The 24,723-nt window shown below is 45.1% G+C and overlaps 1 protein-coding gene across 1 annotated transcript in view; it reads left to right on the top strand.

Annotated features, from left to right (window-relative positions):
* The window catches only part of LOC125942958 (uncharacterized), a 773,958-nt gene extending 749,688 nt beyond the window's left edge, over positions 1-24,270 (top strand). The window contains exon 5 of the mRNA XM_049661239.1: positions 23,992-24,270. Within this exon, the coding sequence (XP_049517196.1) occupies positions 23,992-24,243 (252 nt within the window). The 3' untranslated portion in view covers positions 24,244-24,270. The remainder of the gene's footprint in view (positions 1-23,991) is intronic.
* The last annotated feature ends 453 nt before the right edge of the window (positions 24,271-24,723 follow it).

Genomic DNA, 24,723 nt, shown 5'->3' with positions numbered 1-24,723 from the left:
TCGCCGTGTTTTCGATGCAGAGGGCCAGAAACCTAACTGTGGCTTTATCAAGTGAAGCTTATTATTTGTTTCCGCATCCCACAAGCGTTGCCAGTGGCTTCGCAGTTTCTTACGCAAGAAAGGTTTCAAATCTGTTACAGGGACAGCAGCTGTAGGATTAATAGCGTGCGATGTTATTGATGTGGCCATTTGGTCGGCAAGAACATTACCCTCAATGTCTCTATGGCCAGGCACCCAGCATATTATGATTTGTTGTTTAGATGCATAAGCAGAGCCGATCAGTGAGTAGAGGTTGATAATTACAGGGTGTTTATGTTTTTGCGGCATCATTAACGCTTTAACAACGCTTAAAGAGTCGGTAAATATTACAGCCTTTTGGAGTTTCAATCTATCAATGTGTTTCACTGCCGATAGTACTGCATAGGCTTCGGCTGTAAAGATACTTGCTTGGGGATAAAGTACATCGGATTCTGAGAAGGACGGACCGACTGCCGCATAGGAAACGCCAGCATGTGACTTTGATGCATCTGTGTAAAATTCAGGGCAAGAGTACTTCGACTTTAGTTCTAAAAAGTGCATTTGAATGTGTGCATCTGGCGCGTGTTTTGTGACTTCGATAAACGATGTGTCACATTCAACCAGCAGCCACTGCCACGGCGGTAGCAGCTTCGCTGGAGGCATTAGGCAATGTTCAAGTAATGAAGCACCCATTTCTTCACTGAGCTTTCACACGCGTAGCGAAAAGGGCTGCTTCGCTGTTGGTCGATTATTAAATAGTGTGGCACATGTGGTATCGTTTATGGTAAAATAGGTAGGATGTGTACGGTTTGAATTTGTTTTAAGGAAATATGTAAAACTGGCATAAGTCCTCTGAAGGTAGAGCGACCACACGTTTGCTTCCACATAAAGGCTTTGTACGGGGCTTGTCCTGAAGGCTCCAGTCGCGAGGCGGATTCCTAAATGGTGAACTGGATCCAACATATTTAAAGCACTGGGTGCAGCAGACTGAAAGACTATCGCGCCGTAGTCAAGTCGTGAGCCGACAAGGCACCTATACAAGTTTAATATGCATTTCCTGTCACTGCCCCATGTTGTACGTGACAGCAGCTTCAATAAGTTCATTGTTTTCAGGCACTTAGCCTTCAAATATTTGATGTGCGGAACAAATGTGAGTTTCGAGTCCAGTATGATGCCGAGAAACTTGTGCTCTTTGCTTACAGGTAATGTGGTACCAGAGAGCTCAATAGAAGGGTCTGGTACTATTCCTCTCTTATTAGTGAAAAGGACGCATGTGCTTTTTTGTGGGCTCAACCTAAAACCGTTTTCATCAGCCCATTTAGCCACTTTATTTAAGCCATGCTGGACATGTCGTTCGCAGACAGCAAAGTTGCACGATTTAAAACCAATCTGGACATCATCTACATATACAGAGTAGAACATCGTTCGTGGAATAGCCGTGCGTAGAGAGTTAATTTTAACAATAAACAGTGTGCAGCTAAGCACACCGCCTTGCGGGACAACAGTTTCCTGGGTGAAAGACCTCGACAATGCCCGGCCCACCCTTACACGAAAGGTACGGTTAGAAATGTAGCTTTCGATGGTACTCAACATATTGCCGCGCACACCCATAGTGGATAGGTCTCGGATAATACCGAAGCGCCATGTGGTGTCATACGCTTTCTCTAAGTCAAGAAATACAGATAGAAAAAACTGTTTGTGTATGAAGGCATCCCTTATAATCCCCTCAATACGGACAAGGTGGTCTGTAGTCGACCTACCTTCTCGGAAGCCACACTGGTACGGATCTAGTACTCCGTTGCTTTCTAGGAGATAGACAAGGCGCCGGTTAATCATCTTTTCGAAGAGCTTACACAGACAGCTTGTCAAGGCAATGGGTCTGTAACTACTAGGCAAGGACGGGTCCTTGCCTTGTTTAAGTATAGGGATTATTATAGCTTCTTTCCAAGAAGATGGAATGTACCCAGCTGCCCACATGACATTAAAAAGAGAGAGGAGGGTCTTTTGTGTTTCAGGGTGTAGGTGCTTGATCATTTCATACATGATACGGTCAGCACCTGGTGCTGAGGTGTTGCAACAAGCGAGGGCAGTTTTAAATTCAGCTAAACTAAACGGGCGGTTGTAATCTTCATTTCGAGCACATTTCCGATTAACGGGCTGTCGCTCTGCACGTTCTTTGAACCTCATGAATGTTTCTGTGTAATGAGATGCACTGGATACATATTCAAAGAGTTCGCCCAGACAATCTGCCTGATCTTCCAGGCTATCTCCTTGGGTACTTACTAAGGGCAGAGGGTTCGACTCCCGGCCTTTCAATTTATTCACCCTATGCCATACTTTCGCCTCATCTGTGTAAGAATTTATGCCAGAATTTATGCCAGAATTTACACCTCTCCCAACTCTCTCTTTTTGCACGTCGACGGGTTCTTCTGCCTTGTGACTTAACCTGCTTGAAATTAATGAGGTTTTCGGTGGTTGGAGAATTTCGAAGCAATCCCCAAGCTTTGTTTTGGTTTTTGCGTGCTTTTCTGCATTCATCGTTCCACCATGGGATGCGGCGCTTCTTGGTCAATCCGTTAGTTTGCGTAATAGATCTCGTAGCAGCGTCAATAATAAAACATGTTAGATAAGCCACAGCATCGTCTACATTAAAATCAGCAATGTCATCGCCACATAAACATGTAAGCTCTCGGAACAGTTGCCAGTTGGCCGAGTCCACGTTCCATCGAGGAAAACTTGGCAAGCATCCATCTTGTTTTGTTGAGTTTAACATAATAGGGAAGTGGTCGCTCCCTAAGGGGTTCTTGAGAACAGACCACTTCAGGTACGGTATTAGTGTACTCGATACTATACTTAAGTCAATGGATGAGTAAGTGTTATGTGTAGTGCTGAAATATGTTGGCTCTTTCTGGTTAAGTATAGATGCACCTGAAGAAAACAGAAAGTTTTCAATTAGGCGCCCTCTCGCATCGCAACGAGAGTCTCCCCACAAAGTGTTATGTGCATTTAAATCTCCGACAACTATATATGGCGGCGGAAGTTCATCTATGTAATTTTGAAACTGTGTCTTGGAAAGTTGATAGCAAGGGGGGATGTAAATCGAACTAACCGCGACTAGTTTACCAAACAGTACTGCTCGGGCAGCAACTGCTTTAAGGGAAGTTCGGAGGTTTAATTGTTGACAGGCAACACCTTTATCGACAATTATAGCGACACCGCCCGACGAGGCGGTAGCGTCGTCACGGTCTTTGCGAAAAACGGCGTATTGCCTTAAAAAGTTTGTGTTTCCTGATTTCAGATGCGTCTCCTGGACACACAGCACCCTCGGACTATATTTATGAAGGAGCTCTTTAACGTCATCGAGGTTATGGAGAAGTCCCCTAACGTTCCATTGCAATATTTGCGTGTCCATATTGAGAAAGAGGTTTGCGCTGTGTGTGAAGGGACTCTAAATTAGCTTACAGAGCCCTTGTCGGGCCCTGTGATTCGGGGTTTTTCTTTTTTGGAGCGATCGCGAGATTCGCGGAGCTCCTTAGGCGCTGGCGGCGCCGTCTGACCGGTTGTTGTGTCCATCGGCTCTTGCGAGGCGCTGGACACGCGCTCTTGCGAGCGCAGTGTTTGACGTGAGGGCCTCGTCTCGATGGACGAGACCTTTGAGGCCACGAGCCCGGAGGTCGATGGCCCCTTCTTGTGAGATGGCGGAGCAGTGGTAGCCGCAGCCGCCGAGGGGGCGGATGGCGTCACCGCCGGCTCACTACGTGTGAGCCGGACAGTAGCCGGAGACCGTTGTGACGCTGCCCCCTGACGCGCCACATCGGCAAAGCTGGTTTTAGACAGGTAGGCCACCCGCCTTCGTGCCTCTTTAAATGAAATATTCTCTTTCACTTTTATAGTTACAATTTCCTTTTCTTTCCTCCAGGACGGGCAGGACCGCGAGTATGCGGCGTGCTCCCCATCACAGTTCACACAGCGGACAGAGTTTTCACACGATTCAGATGTGTGTTCCAAGGCACTACATTTAGCACATGTCAGTCGGCCTCGGCAGTTCTGCGAGCTGTGGCCGAATCTTTGGCACTTGAAGCATCGGAGCGGGTTTGGCACGTATGGCCTGACACGTAGTTTGACGTATCCGGCCTCAATGGTCTCGGGTAGAACACTTGAACCAAAAGTAAGAATTATGTGTTTTGTCTGAATCTCCTTACCATCGCGCCTCATCTTGATTCGTTTTACAGCCAAAACATTTTGTTCCTTAAATCCTTCCAGAAGTTCATCTTCAGTGAGCTCCAACATGTCGTCATCAGAAATAACACCGCGGGAGGTGTTCATGGTGCGGTGCGGGGTCACAGTCACAGGAAAATTTCCAAACGAAACTAGATTCTGTAGTTTATCATGTTGTTTCTTATCGCGGAGTTCCAGAAGGAGATCACCGCTGGCCAACTTCGTCGCCTTGTAACCTGGTCCTATAGTCTCTGTCAGAGTCTTTGCAACAATAAAGGGTGAGATCATTCTCACGGACTTGTCAGTTTTTTCACTATGTACCACGTGGTATCGTGGAAAGTTCTCAATTTGTCGGCCAAAAAATTGGAATATCTCTTCGGTGCGCCCCCGTTTCGGGCGGCGATCAGCAAGTGCAGGAAAGGAGCTATCCATATATGTGGGATGAGTTTCGGCGGTGGCGCCAGCCACCCACCATGGAGCCCAACAAGGGGACGCTGCAGAGTCTGTAAGGGACAGGTCCTGCAAACGCCAACTGTACGCCACCACTATAACCAAATACATATACCCAAGGCAGGATATAATGCACAAGGTTAACCCTTGCTGCCCGCGAAGTCGGAAGTGAAAGGAAAATAAAGAGAAGACAGGAAAGAGTGAAAGTAAGAAAGACGAAGGTTGCAGGGAGAGAGAGACAGGAAAAGGCAACTACCGATTTCCCCCGGGTGGGTCAGTCCGGGGGTGCCGTCTACGTGAAGCCGAGGCCAAAGAGGTGTGTTGCCTCCGCCGAGGGGCCATAAAGGTCCGAACACCCGGCATTGGCTCAACCCCCAGGATCCTCTTTTCCCCGGACACGGCTAAGCCACGTACTATTACGCGGGAGGGTCCGACCCCCATGTGCTCGGGTCCGTGGTGTCGCAACACACCAAACGCCTGCTGACGCAGACGCCCCTGCGGGATGATCGTCATCATGCAGCCGCGGTCATGCCATCATCGTGATACACTCGTGGCCATACTACGGCGTCATGCCGTCGTAGTCAGCAGAATGCGATATTGGGCTAGCTGGTTCATGCTTGAAAGGGGGTTCTGGCACAGGAAAACTAAGTGGAATGAAGAAGGGAGAGAAAGAGCGCCAACTTGTATGAAAGTGCTAGAATAAGACCCGAGGGAACATCAAAGAGCAGGGGCGCTATGCAAGAAGGCCTCAAGTTCGGCGAAGCTCGTGATTTTCGTGAGCTCTGGCGACGCCCTCTCATAAATGAACTAACCGTACGAAGACACGAACTCAACTACTGGGATACGCCTCAAGTTATATTTGCTAACATCACATCCACCTGACGTCATGGGCGGACGACGAAGACGGGTCACGTGGTTAAACTTCATTTGCTGATCGTTCCACCGAGTCGATATGTAGTGCAAGAATATTAACAAGAAATATTTTGTGTAATTTCTATTACCAGCTTTCTACAAACATATTTTAAATTCTTTTAATGAAGAGCAAATGTGTTTACTATTAACTTGTAATGAATGAAAATAACGTTTCTGTCGTTTGGGAACATAATGGACGCGACATCAGCTGACGACGTAGCGCGCGCTACTACACAAAGCAGTGTGCACTGTGTCCAGCAAGTGTATGTCTAGCAAGTATATAGCAACTACATTTCTCAATTATCCCGGCAGTACTTTTATGAAGATATTCGGAAATTTCAAAATAAAAGAGAAAGTCAATTGTCATGCTTTTAACTCTGTAATTCAGCAATCAAGAAGGATATCAGAAAGCTCCAAACTATGCACCTACTAATACATCTAAAGCGAAGGAATGTGATCTATTATACATCTTTTTGAACTATATAATTCTTTGTTTACTATAACTTCTGAAAAACACTTGTAAACATGGTAACCGTTTAACGTACACTATGATTTCATATATTAAATTTGTCTGCTTTAAATGATCCAAAAGATGCACTTTACTTAATTGTGCTATGCCTTTTTGCTGCAGAGTTATAGGTTTGTAATATTCGTGTTGTATATTTGTTAAACTTACCCGCTTTCGTCAATTATTTTTAGGAAAATGGAAAGTCATAAATTGACATTGTGCTTCCTGAAGCAGCTGCCAGCTAACTTTATATATTAAATGCAACAAACTTTGCATTTCTGCGTTTTACATGTCTTTCAATAAGAAAATCAGAATGTGCCCCAGCTACGGCTTTATGATGCATTTGTGGTGCCACGTGCGCGTTCTTGTAGCCTTTTTTTATTCACTTTCACTGACTGCCATTTTAGGAGCTCGCCAGAGCTCGCGAGTGGGCCAGACTCGGGCCTTCCATCTTAGCAGCCCAACTCGCTACACAAGGTTTAAACATGGAAGAGTGGAAAAAGAAGAGCGACACTGAGGCCAAACCCGCGCGCGCTGGCACGCGAGGCCAACGTGACAAAGAAGAATCTTGCTCGCGCGTTCGAATGCGCAGGTAACCTTAGGTGGTACATCTAATCGTACGTGGCAGACGCACTTCGGACCATTGCGGAAAGGAACGGCAACGAGCTAATAGCATTCATTGGCATCCGTGTACCCCGCTGCATCGAAATTCACTGCCTCCTCCAAGGCTGCTTATCCACCTTCGCGGAAGAGTCACCACCCCACAAGACGCCTTCCTCGATGTTACTCGTCGTAGGTCCAAGGGGCCAAAATGACGTCTCCTACGCGTTCAGCAACTTAGCCACCGAGGACGTCCACCCAGACAATGGGGACCCTGTGCTCAAGCCGTGGAACAAGACGGATGAAAGCGCTTGCGGCAGTGGCATAGAACATCCCTGGAGACTTTTCGCGAGGGCCGAGTGGGACCCGCTCGTCGAAATGGGGGACAAGGATGCCGTCCCTCAGTGCAGCAGTATGCAAGCAAAATGCACCGTGAAAGGAGCCTGGAACCAGACTGTGGTAGCATCCAGGGTCACCGGACGCCTACTAACATGCAGGTAAAAATAAATTCGGTGCTTGCAGTATCATATCTCAGGACCGCTCCTAACATGTTCAGTGGATTGACCAATTTAATTCTATCGTATACTATTGAGAAAATCCCATTTATGGATTATTTTGTCTCGCAAAGAAAAAACGTGAATTTTTTTCGAGTAGTAAGAATAAAGAATACCTGCAGTTATGGCAATTATAGTCATGTAGCGCATTATTCAACGGAGTTTCAGTTATAACACCATTTATGGGTGAGTTTGTAAACGTTGTAACGCGTTAACGTATAAGATGGTACTGGCATGATTGGAATAAATTGACTTTTATAACAGTACGCTGATTACTTCAACATTTACGATTTTTAAATTAAACAAATCCATCGGCAAGAGTAGACGTTCCACACTTGCGTTCATTAAAGGGAAACTGAGACTTCCACCCAAATGTAGCAATTTGCTACAATGGAAACCCAACCCGGTTCCTCGAAAGAAAGCCTCGCAGTTGAAGAAAAATTCGTCCTGGTCCGGGACTCGAACCCGGGACCACCGCCTTTCCGGGGCAGCCGCTCTACCATCTGAGCTAACCAGGCGGCTAGCAGATGGCAGGGCGAAGTCGAATTTGTCGACAACTCGAGGCAAAGGCAAGTGTTTGATGTAATAGTTCAGCGGAAATCCGCTAGGTGGAGATAAGTAATTAAAGGGAAACTGAGACTTCCACCCAAATGTAGCAATTTGCTACAATGGAAACCCAACCGGGTTCCTCGAAAGAAAGCCTCGCAGTTGAAGAAAAATTCGTCCTGGTCCGGGACTCGAACCCGGGACCACATTCCAACGCACCGCAATTTTTAAACACTGGCATGCTTGATTAGCGAATACCTTATATGCCACTTTAAATTAGTTTCTCGCATGATTAGCCGACGCCTCGATGTGCAGTTATCCAGCATCTGAAACTCTGCGTTGTACGTTATGATGATCGGAGGGAGAGTACGCAGCTTCAGTATATGTTGCGGTTTTGCCACGTGTATTGCTTTTTAACCGTAACTTTGATGTGCGTCTTATCCTCGACGCTTGCACTCTCGGTGGTTGCTTAGTGGATTTGTCGTTATGCTTCTAAGCAAGAGGTAGTGGAATCGAATAGCGTCCATGGTGGCCGCATTTAGATGAGGGCGAAATGCAAAAACGCCCGAGTACTTTGCATTGGGTGTGCGTCAAAGAAGTGCAGGTGGTCGAAATTAATCCGGAGTCAGATCGGGGTTTTGGCACGTAAAAGTGCAGGATTTAGTTTTCATGTTGATCAACCGAATTTGATGTTTGTTTCATTTCAATGAAAACGTTAGAATTTCTAGACCCCCTGGGGGAGATTCTTGATTTAAGTAATCGTTGTTAATTTAAGTAATCAATCCTCACGCCGCAAGGCAGAGCAGGCCGTGATGACCCAGCACTTCGAGTGAACTTATGCGAATTCGCCAATGTCTCGTACGGGCACCGGTTTGGCTGAAAGAAGATAAAGATTGACGAAAACGCAATTGTATTTATTCCTAAGCCTAGAGATAGAGAGAAAAATAACGTGATATGCGCCAAAGAGGACCCGTCCGCAAATATGCAGGCTTGTATCATCTACGCGTGAATAGCGCCGAGAGTTTCTAATCGGCCATTGGTGCCTTGGTAGTGTTGGGTAAGCATTGACTCCCCAGCTGATTTCAAGTCTCATGAACGGTAGACCACATGAGTTTCCTGGCTGGTAATGCTTAAGGAAGGGTTCAATCCTATGCTTTAGTTTTATGCTTCAGTTTTTTGCCTCGAAGGTGTGCGAACCTTTTAGTACGTGAGCAGTTCGATCTCCTTTGTGTATATGATGCCGCTCGTTTGTACTGCGATATTGTACTGCGAAACGGATATTGAGACTCTTTTTTTGTAACAAAGGGCCTATTTTCCTACACCGCACTAAGTCACATAGACAACAGCGGCATATGAAAGGATGAAGCTCAGGCTCTTGTCCCTTTATGAAAGAACGCCAAAATTGAACACATAACCGAGGTGCTCGAAACGGTAGCACAAGAAAGTGCGAAAAGAAACGCGTGGCATACGATATTGGGATCCCGGTACACTGGGTACGAAATGTGTTAGGATACTTTTCTATTTTTTGTACCTTTCTTTATTTGTTGGAATAAAGTGATGCTTGAATGAATAAAGTCGCGAAAAAATAATAACGTATGATGCAGCTCCTTAAGCATTTTAACGTCACGGAGTAGCATCATGTTTCAATCAGAATGGAAAATACCACTTTTTGGCACACAGATAAGAATGTTTTGGTAATCTACAAACATATTCAATGTCGTTAGCATAAGTTCGGATAAATTAGGCTAAGGCTCACTACACGGCAACTGCATTTGTAGAACCAAGATTACTACGTGTATTCCGCACTTCGTCATTTCCTAACTTATTCGGGTGGTAAGAAAACAAAACAATTGCGCCGGACAACAAATGAGCAGGCAGAATCGGGGATCCCTTTTTCCTGAATGGATGATGAGATTGCTTTTTTATTTATCTATTTATTTATTCGGAAGGCACTGTTTGCTCGGTATAAAGTAGGAAGCGTTTCGTTGGAAGAGCTACAGTGTTCGGCAACTTGGTTGCTTAAGGGCAGTGACTTTCATATAAGCAGCGCTCATAATTGTCAGGTATTGTCAACGCAGTTCGGAGGAACCGAGTGCCCGTGGAGCAGAAGCTGGTGTGAGCATGACTCATCTGGTCGTCGAGTGTTGCGCAGTGGCTTCTCACGAGTACAGCCTCAGCGTCTTCGGCTGCAAAATGCACATCCACCCGCGTGACACGCTCCCGTGTGTGTTGACAATGTTGACGACAGTAACGGCGTGTCAACTCCAAGCAGCTGCCTTTGGAGGCTACACGGCAGGTAAGTCAAACACCAGTCAAGCTAAAACACCGCAGTAAGACTAATGGTCTGTTTATTGTAACTAATGGTCTGTTTTATTACCATTCCATTTTGGCCAACTTATTTCATAAGAGACACTGTGATTGTAGGCCAGCTGTTTCCCCGTGTCAGCGAAACGTCCCGATGTGCCGCCGAGGCCGCTGTGAACTGATCCTTTAGCGTAGTCCTTCAATGTGAGCTAATACTTTACCGCAAACGATTTACAGCAAAACTGTTACGAGAAAGGATGTATAAATATACCAACTCTAAATAGCAAATTACTGGTTCGGATATTCCATGTTTTCTTTTAGTTTCATACGAAATGAAACTTAAAAAAATGAAAAAAAAATCCGTGTGAAGTTTACAACTGTTGGATTGAGTAACACAGAAACGACATACTTCTTAAGGCTGCAAGTATTAGGTCACATAATACGGACAGTAACATAGGTAACTTATTTGAAATTTGAAGACGGAAATGAAAGCAAGAGGCCGCGGGTTATCTTGACTGTTTCACTTTTCTATAGACTCTTGAACTATCCCACAGCCATGGAAAAGACACAGAAAAACTGAAGTAATAGATGCGAGAGAAAAGTTAACGCCAAAGAACGTGGTAATAGATAAAACAATACATGAAGATAAAGAGAAATACGATAAACACACAACTACTATGCAAATATTTACAAAAAAAACAAGGATGACAACGTATCAATGAAGCTATAGAGAAACCGTGTTGGTGCGCGCTGGACACGCTCCATCCCCTATTGTTAAAATGTGCGACAGCGACTTTCGCCTCGAAAGCCCATAATCTTCCGTGAGCCCAGTCGCGTGACCAAATGGTGGTTAAGGGTCGTCTTATGTAAAAGGAATCGCCTTGTCAAAGTTACGTCACTGTCATACTGTTCTCAAAGCTTCGAACGAACGAGAAAGTTGTTATCCTCCCGACTGTAGCACGAATCCACGAACGAATCCTATACGAACTCACAGCACTTTCTGCAATTATTTAACAAGGCATTTCCGTGATCGATGTACTTGTGTACCTTGTGAAACAGGTCTTTGCTCTTAATGCCGCCATCGTGCTCTCGCATCCGGATAAACAAGTTCCTCGAAGCTGAAAATTATAAACAGTACATCCGCTCCGCAATGTCTCTTATTACTATCAATAAAATAGCTTGCGGCTGAAATAAACTTTACAAAGACCTTCAAAGACTTTGTTTCTGCGAAAGCCGGCAAAATTCAGTTTCTGTGAAGGAACATCTGGCTGGTTCTTCCCTAACTAGAATGTCTACACAACCTCTTTATGTGTTTGTCAAGCTTCGAGCTCGCAGCTTCATTACTGTCGCGGGCTATGCAACGTTTTGACATTCGTTGTTGATTGCTTTCGTTAAAGGTGTCATACATTGTTTCTATGAAAATAGGTATAAAATTTCTACAGCTCTATGAAGATAGAGCTTGGTCAGCCCCTTTTAGTATTATATGAAAATACCCGGAAAAAATTATCTTAAACCGCATCAATGGCGAGGAATGCGTTAGTATCAGGTTGCTGTCGGAGGTAGCTTGGGGCGCAGATTTCGTTTCCTTGATTATGTTATTCCTGTTTAGGCAGCTATCAGGTATTATGACGTCATCAATGAGGCGGTCTGTGTAATTTTAATGCAATAGGGCATGCCCAGTTCTGCGTGTTCTTCCAAATTCCTGCATGTCGGAACAAATACTGTGATACGTGCAAGCTTGAGAGTTTGGGATGCCTGTTTTACAATGTTGTGGGGGACTGCTGTCGAAGTGTCGACAATTGAATATTGAATAACGCGACTAAACAAGAACGAAAACAATTTCTGAATGTCAAAATTGTTCGACACCCAGCAATTTCTAACCCTCTTGTTATGCAGGTGCTCAGCCGAGCTCCCAAGTGTATGCCACAGCAACGAAACCCCTACCTAGGAGCTACGTGATACGGTATGCGACGAGATGGAAGTCCAGGGACATGGAGCCACTGACCACTTCGTACCCTGCACAGCAGGTGAAGATTAAACGTGTCAGATTGTCGTCAAGCTATCCACCTAGAACAAGCTCCTTCTGGGTTCCCAATTTGAACTGCCTGAAATGCCGGACACGACTGGCCAACTTTTCTTTAAAATTCTACCGGCGTTTTATCAACGATTGAAATTTTTGTTGCACTGCAGATGCCATAGTACCCGGAGCTTATTGGATGGCTACTGAGAACACATCGCTGCATTACATGCGTGTATCCTAAACTGTCCGCCGTCAAAATTGCAAGCCTCTCGGTACTTGACGCTCTGGGACCAAGACAGTGATCCTAAGTTTCTAGAATATGCAACGTTGCTTTTAAGGTCACACCCTGCGTGACGAAAATCGAAGAGCTTCGCTGCGCAGCCTTCATCAAACACGAGGCTCCCCGAGGGGGCTTTTTAGCCTCGTTGGCGGCGCTTCTGCAGGCTTCATCGTCTCTGAAGAGTCTATAGCAAAGTTTCTTACGGCTAAGAGGACCGGTGGCAGACATGTATTTCATGCATTTGCTAATAAACAAATACAAGCTGAAAGAGTTCTATTTGCTAGACTGCGAACTATTATGCGAATCTTATCCAAAAGCCCTAAACGAGTACCTTGGTATGATTACGGCTATCAATCATTTGGCTATCGACATGACGAACGAAGTGGGGCAGAAGGCTATTCTCGAAAGCGTTTTGAAACACAGAAGTATCGAGAAGCTCCTCATCGGCGGGTTCATTGAAAATGAACAAAGCCCGGGAATAGTAGCTGCTGCAGTGATCAGGGAGAACAGCGTGATTCGCAACTTGAGTATTTCTATCGGAGCTGATCCTGCGGTTTGACTGTTTTCTGTATACGGCTGCTGGCTCCCTGGACTCACTCAAGACTACACATTGGAAGAAGTCAGCTTTCCCTTGAAGATGTTCCGCCCGTCAGAGTGGGCACATTTATTAGGGCGCTGCCGAATGAAGAAAACTTGAAGAAGGTGCATGCACATCAATGCTGGACTCGACCACCGTCAGCTCCTGCCCGTCTACGCGGAGGTCGAAAGCATTGCCCTTACGAAAATGGTTGTTGAATTCTAGTAGGCATTCCCTTGATGTCTTTTTGCTCAATCAACAAAACCTTAGTTGAAATATTATGGACCGATCATTTTAGACTGGTTGATCATTATTGAAAAGTGGCCACCGTGGAACCATTGTAACTTTATTTACCTGTTATTGCGTTGATTTCATATGAGATTCGCGTGGAATAAACATTGTATTTTACATATGTTAGGTCAAATGCAACACGCAAATTATGGATTTTAACGTGGAGTACAATGGTAAATCAGTGAATTTTGACATTTGCAAACATTGCACTCAAGCTACCTTTTGTAGTCTTTTATGGCAAGATCAATTTCCCTGTATTGCTACGGCAAATGAACATTTAATTCGGTAGTAAAAAAAACCATATGAATTCTTTTTGATCAAGGAATTCATACATTTATTTCTCCTCCATTTCACAGGCCAGCATCGAAAAAGGCTACTTGTTATGTTGATGCACTAGTCGATGGGTACTTGGTGCATGTGTACTGTGGAAAGAAATACAACATACGATTAGTCAAGCATACTACTCGCACATCCTACAACACTATCGTCTTTCACGAAGAACACTACCGCAGCCTCATAAAGCTCTGACACGAGAGGAAGCCGTAATATGGCGTAAACTCCAAACTCATATCCCCATTTCAGGCTCTACCACGTCCTACACCCTGCGCTGTATTCCTATAAATGCCCACACTGCAATCAATGCGCAACGCTTTACCACATGGTATGGGCTTGCGAATGCACACCACATCTATCACCCATAGCACACCCCACCACACGGCAACGGGAGGCAGCGCTGTGCAGCTCCCGACTCGATGGCCCAGCTCGACCTGGGCAACCGAGCGAGGACAGCTAAGGCCGCTGGACTCCTGGACTGAGGGGACCAGCCACTGCAGAGCGGACGAGCTACCTACACACGTGTCAACTATTGCATAAAGTTTATTCTCTCGCTCTGTCTCTCTCTCTAAATATTGTCCATGACAGGCACTATTAAAACTAATATGACAGTCAACTCCTATGCTTTGTTTGTTTATGCCTGTTGACTGGAGCGCATCGAACTTGTGAATAATGAAGGAGGGCATATTTGTTATTATAGTCACCTCCAAAATGATAATAAAGTTAGAAACACTGAAAATGATTAGGAGCACAAAGAAAATTCCGGGGTTTTGCGTGTCGGGGTATTACACGCAAAACCTCGGAATTTTTCTTTTTGTGCTCATAATCATTTTCAGTGTTTACCTTCTCGTCCAGATGGCACACTGCCATATGCGTAGCTCCAACCTCGACGACCAACACTGGGCGACCCAGCAAGCCTGCGAGGCGGCGAAGAAGCAACACCTCGACGTCCCCACGTGGGAGGCCTAGGCCTAGCCACCACTTCTTGCTGGTTTTCATAAAGTTTATTCAGTCAATCAGTCAGGTTTTGCTTGCCAATTGACCACGGTTTGCCGATTGTCGCGCCGTAATGGGGTTTTCCGTAATAATTTTGACCCCGTGCGATTCTTTAACGTGCGCCCAAATGCACAGTACATGAGCGTTTTTGCATTCCACCTTCATCGGAATGCGAGCGCCGCAGCCAGGATCGAAACCGCGACGAGCGAAGCTAAAATATATCCCTTAGAGAAAATTGATTCCAGTTAACGACACGCTGTTTCCATCGAATATCACGTTTTTATGCCTTCAAAAAAATACATCTTTCGGACAATCAAATGAAAGAAACACACAGTAATATAAAACATAGTTGACATATAGCCGCGCAGAATGATTTGGTTGTTAGTGCCGACAACACCAAAACTTCAATATCGCTAGATTTAGAGTTCAGCATACTAGGCGAGGCCACAAGCGCTCCTCCTTGGGCAGGCGTACGCGGTACCGACGCATGGTTCAAGGTGCCAGCGACGCTGTCCTTCAACGGCTTGGGCAAGTGGCCCTTCGGTGTGGAGAAGAACATAAACTGCCGACCGCCACAGCCGCAGTCAGCGGCAGCTTTCACTTGCGACGTCCTTGCTCACTCGTTGACGACGACGACGCTGCTGTAGTCGCTCGCATTGAATTCGCAGCCGATGCGGGTGACGATGTCAGTCCCACCATCCGCACGCCGCCTTCTGGCAAGACGTACACCATGCAGCAGCTGTGGCGCCCCTTGGCGTTCAGCTGAACAACGTTCTGCTCCGGAGCGGCAACGTCCGCGCTGGCGAAGGCGAATGGCTACTGGCACGAGTGGCCCGTCTTCCAAGGCACGAATAGAACGGGCTTGGGCCCTACTGCTTATCAGGTGTTGTGGCAGTGAGGGCTGACCAAGTTGACAACTTAAACGGCGCCCCTTGTCAAGCGCTGGCAGAGGAATGATGTCCGCGACGGCACCGTTTCCCGACATGATGCTGTCGAATCAGCGATGATCAGGATGATAATTATTTCCCTAATATGGCGCATACCCCCGACGGAGGATAGGCCAATAAGCGGCTGGTACATTTAAAATAAATAAAGAAGATTATGTGAAGGAATACGAGGCAATATAAGTGTTGAGAAATAGAAATATCATCGCCTTGGGACGTTCTTTTCATCTTCGAACAGAAAGTGCGAAGAGAATGGCTACGTCTCAGCTATTGGAAGAATTAATAAAGTGATAACTTGAATGAATATTTTTGTTACGTAACTATATTGATTCCGTTGTTTCAGCACTGATTTCTATGCACTTGATTCAAATATGCTCTCTAAGAAATTTTTCATCCTTAAACCTCTTTGTAATCTGTAGATGACGAAAATGCAATCGCTGTGTCCTTCGACGCCAAAATACGAAAGGACACGGCGCTACGCATTCCATTATTTGTAATACTTGTGACAGAGTGATCTAATTGAACGAATATTAAATTTTTAGTGGCTCTTTGGGAGTGCTTGCAATCTTAACAGCGAATTTCGTTCCTTGTACGATTATGCTGCCATTATTTGCGTAACTTCCTTTTCAGGGTGGCTGTACTTCCTCTGCAAAAACAGCTTTTATCTAATAACTAATCATAGAGTTTAACTTTCTAAAATGTCCCGAAGAAATAAGCTCAAGAAGGCTAGCCCCAGATCACATGTACATGGTTCAACTTCTTAGGTCGAAAGCACGTTCCAAGTTGCGGTGAAAATTAGAAGTGTGGAAGACTATGGAATCGGTTGAAATTTGAAGACCTTTCTTGTGCCCCCCCCCCCCCAAATAAAACAAAAACGATTGGCGAAGAACTTACTGCTTCGATTGAAATGTTCCCCGGTATTTGTCAACTTTACCGGTGGCGTCATCTCACGAAATGGTAGAAAAGCCATGCAAACATCGAAATTTTTATAACGCGGTAGGGCTGTGGCGTTGCGCTGCTGAGATCGGGGTCGCCGGTGCGATCCTGTCCGCGGGGACCAATATTTGACGGGTGTGGAATGCAAACCTGCTGGTGCACGATGCATTGGGTGCGCGTTAAAAAATCCCATGTGGTAAAATTATTACGCAGTACCTGACTATAGCGAGCCTCGTAATCAAATCGCGATTTTGGTGCACAAATCCAAAATTTAATTTTAAAAATTTTATGCCTTGCTGGAATTTTGCGCGATAAGCCTGGCCACGTCCGCTGCCGCGGGTGGAGGCGGTACCCGAGTGTTCTTAGCACCCTGAGGTCAAAATCGTTCATAATCTCAGCACGAATTCGCAAATTTCAACCTCGTTTGTTTTTCTTAACTTGTGGCTGGGGGGCTCAATTCTGGTAACTTTCTTATTCGGTCTTTGTTTTCTCTCTAGACTTTATTTTTGTACAAAAGCAGCTGGCTCGTTTCGTCCAATACTAACATGTTTCCATCCTTCGCTGCCGCCGTTAGATATAAGATATTTTGGTCAATAAACAGACATAACGTGTTTTTTTAAAGTTGATTGTCTTTCCTAACGCCGACACCGACGCCGGATTTTCTGCGACACGGGGCCCTTAATGCTATCGCGTTAAAATCCTTGTCTCCGTGTAATATCCTAGATGACTGTGCTATCCTATATCTGGCCCGTACTTGAGCCCTAAGACACCGGTTGGTAGATCAAAATAGTTGACCATCTCTCTCTGTCTTTGCGGTGCTTCATTCTCCAGCTGTCTTGCTAGCGTCAAAGCGTTTTAGCGTAAGACCCGAGGAGAAAGCAGAGAGCCGGTAGCTGTACTGAGTTTACAATGGAAGAGAGGAAAAAGAAGAACAGCACTGTGGCCACGCTCTCACGCGCTGGCACGAGAAGCACCCGTGGCATAGAAAAAACCTTGCTCGCGCGTTCGAACAGTGACACCGCCGTTAAGCGTCTTCTTCGCTGCTGCGCATCGACATTCTCGGAAGTGTCAGCATCCCAGCCGTCCTCGATTCACTCGTCATACGTCCAGAGGGGGCAATAGACGACGTGTCCTACGTGTCCATCAACTTGGCCATTCACCACGTTCGCTCAGACAATCGTGATCTTCTGCTCAAGCTGCGGAACAAGGCCAACGAACGCGCCTGCGACAGCTGCGTAGGACGCCGAAGGAAACTATTCCCGAGGGCCGATTGTGACCTGCTCGTGGTTGGCGTCAAGGACAGCGTGTCCCACTGCAACACCATGCAAGCTCCATGTACCGTCCAAGGAGGCTGGCACCAGACGGTGGTCGTATCTAGGGGCACCGGACGCTTGCTCATGATACACAGGTATTTGATTTCGTTCTTCTGTGTAGAGGGAGGGAAGGGCGGGGGGAATTTAACCGTGCCGGATTTCTGTAGAATTGAATTCTGGGGCTTTTCTTCACAACGATTTGATTATGAGGCACGCCGTAGTGGTGGCTCCGGATTAATTTTGACCACCAGGGCATCCTTAACGTGCCTCCCAAGCACAGTACACGGGCGTTCTTGCTTTTCGCCCCCATCGTGGTGCGGCCGCCGTGACCGGGATTTGAACCCGCGACCTTGCCTTTAGCAACGCGACACCATAGCCGCTAAGCCAGCGTGGCGGGTAACTGAGTAAAAGCCCTAAATTATTCAATTTGGAAAATCAACTTTACGGCTTGTTTCGTTTCGTGATGAAAAAAATAATAGCGTCTATTTATTTTTTTTTGCAGAGGCCAACAAAGGAGGAATTGCTGTAGCAATACCAATTAACAGCCATAAGGAGCATTATTCTGCTGCGCTTGCATGGTAGCATGATTGATATGGCCGAGCGTCCTCACATCGCATCATAATAAGCTTGAAAAATGTTTTTAATTTATTTTACCTTGAAATATTTTTGTATGGTTCGATAAAATGTACTTTTATTGATCATTGATGATAACAGTGGTTATTCGCTCATTGAAATTAAAAATAAATGATTCGGTACTAACTACACATTGCGCAGTTTCGTTTATATTCAACCTGGGCGTGATATTCAATACCGACAACAATGTTAAGCCAATTCCTGATATTCTCCCTTTAAATTAGTATCGCGCATTATTAGTCGCTGCGCCCATCTGCTGTTAACAAGCCTCTCAAACTCTGCATGCATGATTATAATGTTAGGAGGGAGTACACGCAACTTCCGCGCATGCTGTGATTTTGCCACGCCTAATGGCTTTTAACGTTAACCTTGATGTGCGTGTTGTCGTCGAAGCTTTGCTCCTGGTTGAGAGTCATCGGCCTCGCCAAATTCACGAAGATATGCAGCTGCTTCATGCTACCCAGATTTATTTGCTTGCAGGAGTCCGCGCTGTGGCTCTGCTGAAATCCCCCGTTTCGTAAAAGGATTCTTTAACCTCCGAAGATTCTGTCTCAATAAATGAGACGGGAGAAATTATTTTGCTTTGTATCTAATGAACCGAATTTATTGCTTGCTGCAGATACAATGATAGCGTTAGAATCTCCACACTGCTTTTCAGCGGATTCTTGATTTTAGTAATTCATGTCAAATTGCAGAAAATCGCTTACAACCGCAACTCAGAAATAAAAGCGATAGCGCAACTGTGTAAACTGTAGCTACTGAGACACCTAAATTCGGCAAAATTGATATTTTGTGCACCACTCTGTAAAACACAAGCATTTGCGGGTTTACTACTGCAAGATCATCGCAAATATTTGAACAGTTTGCTATAGGCTATAAATTCACACAGCAATCTTGTCTGTTTTGGACACATGCACTAATAGAAGCAGTATATTTATTTATTATTTATTTATTTATTTATTTATTAACCCTCATGAATAAAACATTCCAGAGGGGAGTGGGTAGACAATAATCATACTTAACAATAATGTAACAAAGCATGGTAAGGCATGGTAGTTCCTAATTATAGAATGTTAGCTAAGGCAAATTTAAATCGGGTGTTATCATAAATGGAAAAAAATGTCCGAAGCAAGGTGATCAATGAATGCAACAGCTGTTTTTGTTGCCGAGTAAAAATTCGTTAACTTCAACGTTAAAGGTTTTAATGCACCAATTTCAAGTAGTTTTTGAAGAAGTTTACGCCTCGTATAAACATTAGGGCTCCCCAAATTGGTAGAATTCAGCTATCTGTCGTAGAAACAACAAATTTCATCACTTGATCCTCATGCCCCAAGGCAAAGCAGGTAGTTATGATTGAGCGCTTCGAGTGAACTTGTGCGAGTTCGGTAATATCTCGTATTGGCACTAGTGTGGCGCAAGGAAGATAACGCCCACCGATAATGGAATTATTTTTGACCGTTTACAAAAAAAGCCCAGAGAAGGAGATAAGAAGAACGTGATAAGTGCCAAAGAGAACCCACCCTCAAATTGGGAGGCTTGCATCACCGACGCTTGAATATAGCGCCAAGAATATGTGTTAGTCCCTACGTGACTGGTAGTGTTGGTTAAGCACTGACTTTACAGCATATTTCAAGTCTCACGACAGCTAAACTCGCGGACAACTTTCTGTGGCAATGAAGCGAAAGCTACGTAGGCAGAGAGCGCTTCTGAAAAGTGTCCCGCGTTTAAATCCACGGTAGTTTAGGCTGGAGAAGAGAAAACATAAACACCTTATTAGCAACAGTTAAATAACACAGAACACACCACTGAGTGTAGAAGTTTGCTTATCTTGTGGCTTTTCCCTTCCGCGTCTGAGAAAATGCACAACCGTCGCATGTGGAAGCTGCGCCGATTCAGCGTCTGTTCCGATCAACCAAAAGCACTGTCAAACGCTGCCGGACTACGTGGCGCGGTAACACATGTGCTGTAGCCCATGTGTTACCGTGTGTTAGCTCATGTGTCACATGTGTTACCATGGGCTACACATGTGCTGTAGCCCATGTGTAGCCCATGGTAACACATGTGCTGTTTCACTTCATTGCCACAGAAAGTTGTTCTCGAGTATAGACCACATGAGTTTGTTCAATGGTAATGCTTCAGGAAGGGTTCCAACCTACGCTTTAGAGTTATTGCATTTATATACATTGAAGTACGAGCCTAGGTATCAGAAAAATGTTTACATAACTTAGTACGGCTCCATAGGAAATAATAATAATAATAATAATAATAATAATAATAATAATAATAATAATAATAATAATAATAATAATAATAATAATAATAATAATATTTCTAGTACTGGCGCAAATCTCGCTCCTTTGTGTATACGATGCTGCTGATTTCTGCTGCCATATAAATGGTGTAGGAAGAAATCAGGCAAACAACGGGAATTGAGCCTGTTTTTGTCGTATTCGATACCTTTTCCAACACCACTGAGTCCCATAAACAACAGCGAGGAATCAAAAAATAAATTCCAGGCTTCCGCCCGTTCATAAAAGAATGCCAGTATTGAACACACAACCGAGATTCTGGAAACTGCAGCACGAGGAAGTAGAAGAAAGCCGGTGGCATACGATATAGTGCAATGGGGACGTATTGTGTTAAGATACCTTTCCTATTATTTGTGCCTTCCTTTATTAGTAGGAATGATGTCATGCTTGAATAAATAAAACGTAAAGAAAATCCTAACCTATACTACCGCACTTTAATCACTTTATGGTCATGGTTAACACCAAGTGTCAGTCTCGTTATAGGATAAATTAGGTTAGAACTTGCTACATGGCAGCTGGGCATTTGCAGAACCAAGATTACTACGCATATTTCGCACAATGATAAGACAACGGCAGTAGACTTGGGTGGTAAGAAAGCACAACAATCGAACACCACAACAACGGGATTGCCAGAATCTATCTCTCGTATTTTCCGAATGGATGATGAAATCGTCATTGTTCTGATTCGGAAGGCGCAGTTCACTTATAATATAGCAGAAAACCTTTCCTCGGAAGAGCTGCAGCGTTCCGCGAAGCCTTGTATGACGAATGCGCGTTTCAAAAGCAGTGGTAAATATCGTCATGCGTTGTCAACGCAGTTCAGAGAAGCAAAGTTCGCCTGGAGCAGAAGCTGCCGCGAGCATGATTCGCCTGGTCGCCGAGTGTGGCGCAGTGGTTTCTCCCGAGTACAGCCTCGGCGTCTTGGCCGGCAACCCGCACATCCACTCTCGTGACACGCTGACGTGTGTGTTGATGATGCTGAACTGCATCAATCCTGAGAGCAACAGCGACAGGCAACACGCGAGGTAAGACTGGAGGCAACACGCCTAGTAAGACCGTCTGTGTTCCCAGGAAAAACACCGAAGGCCTGCAGCAGCCTCATTCATTAAAATTACTGCTTCTCCAACTGTTGTCGAAACAGACATTATAAATGCATGGGCACCGGCCGGGGCCTTCGCTCACGATTGAATTAACCGAAAAATGAAATTAAACGGAGTCAAATTAACAGAAATTGACAGTATTGAAGTTCTTTATATCGATATATAACTGGGGGCATAAACACACTTCGTTATATTGAGGTTCGAAATGGTGTTCTATGGACAAAAAGGTATAGAAATTTGCATACTTCGTTATATTGAGAATTTCATTATATTGATGTTCGTTATATGAAGGTTTAACTGTACAATGAAGGTATTTTTGTTACATGGGATTTCGTTGTTATTATAAGAAATTTCAGCTGTACTTTGAGCGGAATTTCAAAGAGCATGGAAATGTTTACGAAAACTAAAAAGCTCAAAAAGCACTTGACCTACATTCCACGCTGCAGGGAGGACATTGTAAGTGTCATCAACCGTAACCGTGTGGTTGTGATCTGTGGCGAGACTGGATCTGGGAAGACCACGCAGGCTGCGCAGTTCATCTTTGAGGACTACATTCGTGGAGGCCAAGGCTCTAGATGCAGTATCGTGGTCACCCAGCGCAAGAGGATTGCAGCAATCTCCATGGCAAAGCGGGCGGCTCTCAAGCGGCACGAAGAGGTTGGTAAATAAATTTAAGTAAACCTTTCTTCGCCTCTTCCTTTGACGTTTGCACTGCTGCTGCTGTCGCTGTCTTGCACACCACGTTGGTTGGTGCTTCATAGCAGGAGCGCGGCAGAGGGGAAATGCGACATGAGAAATTCATTTCAGCCTTTGCATTGCATTGTCACTATGACTCTTGCCTGGTGTAATTATCCGTTACCCCCCGCAAAAGCATTGCAGAAGTTTCAGTGCTTACATTTGTACTACATTACATTACAACAGTCCAGAGTGGAGGTAGATAGAATGGTAGACAGGAGGTAGGGAGAGCGAGCGAGCAGAGCATGTGGTAGAACCGACGCAGCCATGAAATGAGTGAACAGCAACCTTGCTACTCTTCGCTCACAGCCCACATGCATGGGGGGAGGGCGGCAGAGGGAAAAGGCGACGTAAGAAGGCAAAGAAACGCCACTACTACACACGACAGGAGTTGCCGACAAACTGGATAAATTTTAGATAAAGGTACGGTACGTTTCTACTGTTTAACTAACTTAAACAGGTCTTAACTAACTTAAACAGAAATTAACTGCTCGAATTGCCGAGTCCTTTCCAAGGTGTTCGGAGGTCAACCGGAGTGGTGGGTGGCATTTACCCTTCCGCCTCCCGTGGAACCCTGAAGTAGCTCAAATTATACTTACTCTGCTGACAAAAACTTGCAAATACCATCTCCAATCAATTTTTTTAGACGCCTGTTTTTTCGCACCTGCACGCTTACTCGGACTCCGTCACCTACCCCTATAACAATGGCCACCCGAAACAATGGATGGCGGACAATGTGCCATTCAGTTTTTCAGACACAATCCGCTTTCGTTCTGATGCAAACATGGCAGGTGTGAATATAGTTGCCGCCACATAGCAAACTGCGACTCTGGCTGCCGACTGCCATGCAAGGAGCACTGGTTAGAACTAGTGACCTTGGCAGAATGCTTGCGATTAAAATTTGCCAGTTGCTGATGAAGTGGCTGGTGGGACATTGTGGGCAGCTCTGCATCATGTATACAGTGTTTAAGCTAGGTGATGGTCATGCACAAGTTTATACTTTTTACTGCGGCTCGGCTTCACGGAAGGCCACCCAATCTAGCGTTTTGCACAGGTAGTATAGTCATGCCTGTAACTAATGTTGCAATTTTATATCAACTGTAGTGCGATCGTATGCAATTCATTATCTTGAAACGGGGAATCAGTATTGACTCATAGAGCATTCTTTCAAGAATCTGTTTTTTAAAACTATGCAGCAAAAGGCTGATAACTGTATTTCCTTTTTATGCATCATATGCCAAACTGTAAAGGTCAGCAAGACACTTTGCAGTGACTTTTGGTATGTTGGAAGCGCAGTTTTATAAGTTTGTCCTTGGTCCTAATCAGTTTTATAAGTTTGTCCTAATTTTGTCCTTGGTGTAACATTGCAATGCAGATGTCAATGTATTGCATGAGGTAATTTTCATTCCTGCAGCTGAGCGACACCGTCGGCTTCCATGTCCGTCTCACGAAGCAGCTGCTGACGAGCCGCGGAGGCAAACTCTTCTGTACAGGGGGCATGCAGCTGCGGCACTGGCAGCAGAACGTCGAACTGCAAGGATTGTCGCACGTCATCGTTGACGAGGCCCATGAACACGATGTCTGTACCAACTTCCTGCTTGTGCTCCTTCGAGAGGTGCTCTCCATGCACCGTACATTCAAGGTGGGCTTTTCTTCATTCTTGTAGCGACATGCCTTCCAACTCTCCCCGAACTTTTCCTAATGTTTATGCATATTTACGATTGTCGCCCATTTCCCTCACTTTATGCTCACACCGCCCACGTTGGCCAACAATAATTGGAATTCTTTTCCTCGAGTAATCGTCGCACCCTCAAATTGCTGCAGCGACGATCGTCTGCTTGTTCCGAAGTCAATGTTGACGCTGAATAAGTTGGGCCAGAGTTAACTTATCCTTTAGTCCCTCTAGTTTCAGTTCCACTTTTAGTAACTCTAGCATGCATTTTCAAGAAGTTCGCCCTGAACAAGCACCTTTCGTGGCACGAATACAGTCGCACCCATTTATAACGATCCCAGATATAACAAGCTATTGGTTATAACGACCACATTTCAGAGCACTTACCATTTTCCGTCTCTGCATGGTAAAACTGCTTCCAGATACAACGAATTTTTTAAAATATTGTCGCGGTTCGACGCGAAGGAGAGACAA

The sequence above is a fragment of the Dermacentor silvarum genome, chromosome 1, assembly GCF_013339745.2.
Source record: "Dermacentor silvarum isolate Dsil-2018 chromosome 1, BIME_Dsil_1.4, whole genome shotgun sequence".
In the NCBI taxonomy this organism is placed as follows: domain Eukaryota; kingdom Metazoa; phylum Arthropoda; class Arachnida; order Ixodida; family Ixodidae; genus Dermacentor; species Dermacentor silvarum.
The sequence above is the reverse complement of the archived record's forward strand: the minus strand, read 5'-3'. Positions and strand labels throughout refer to the sequence as shown.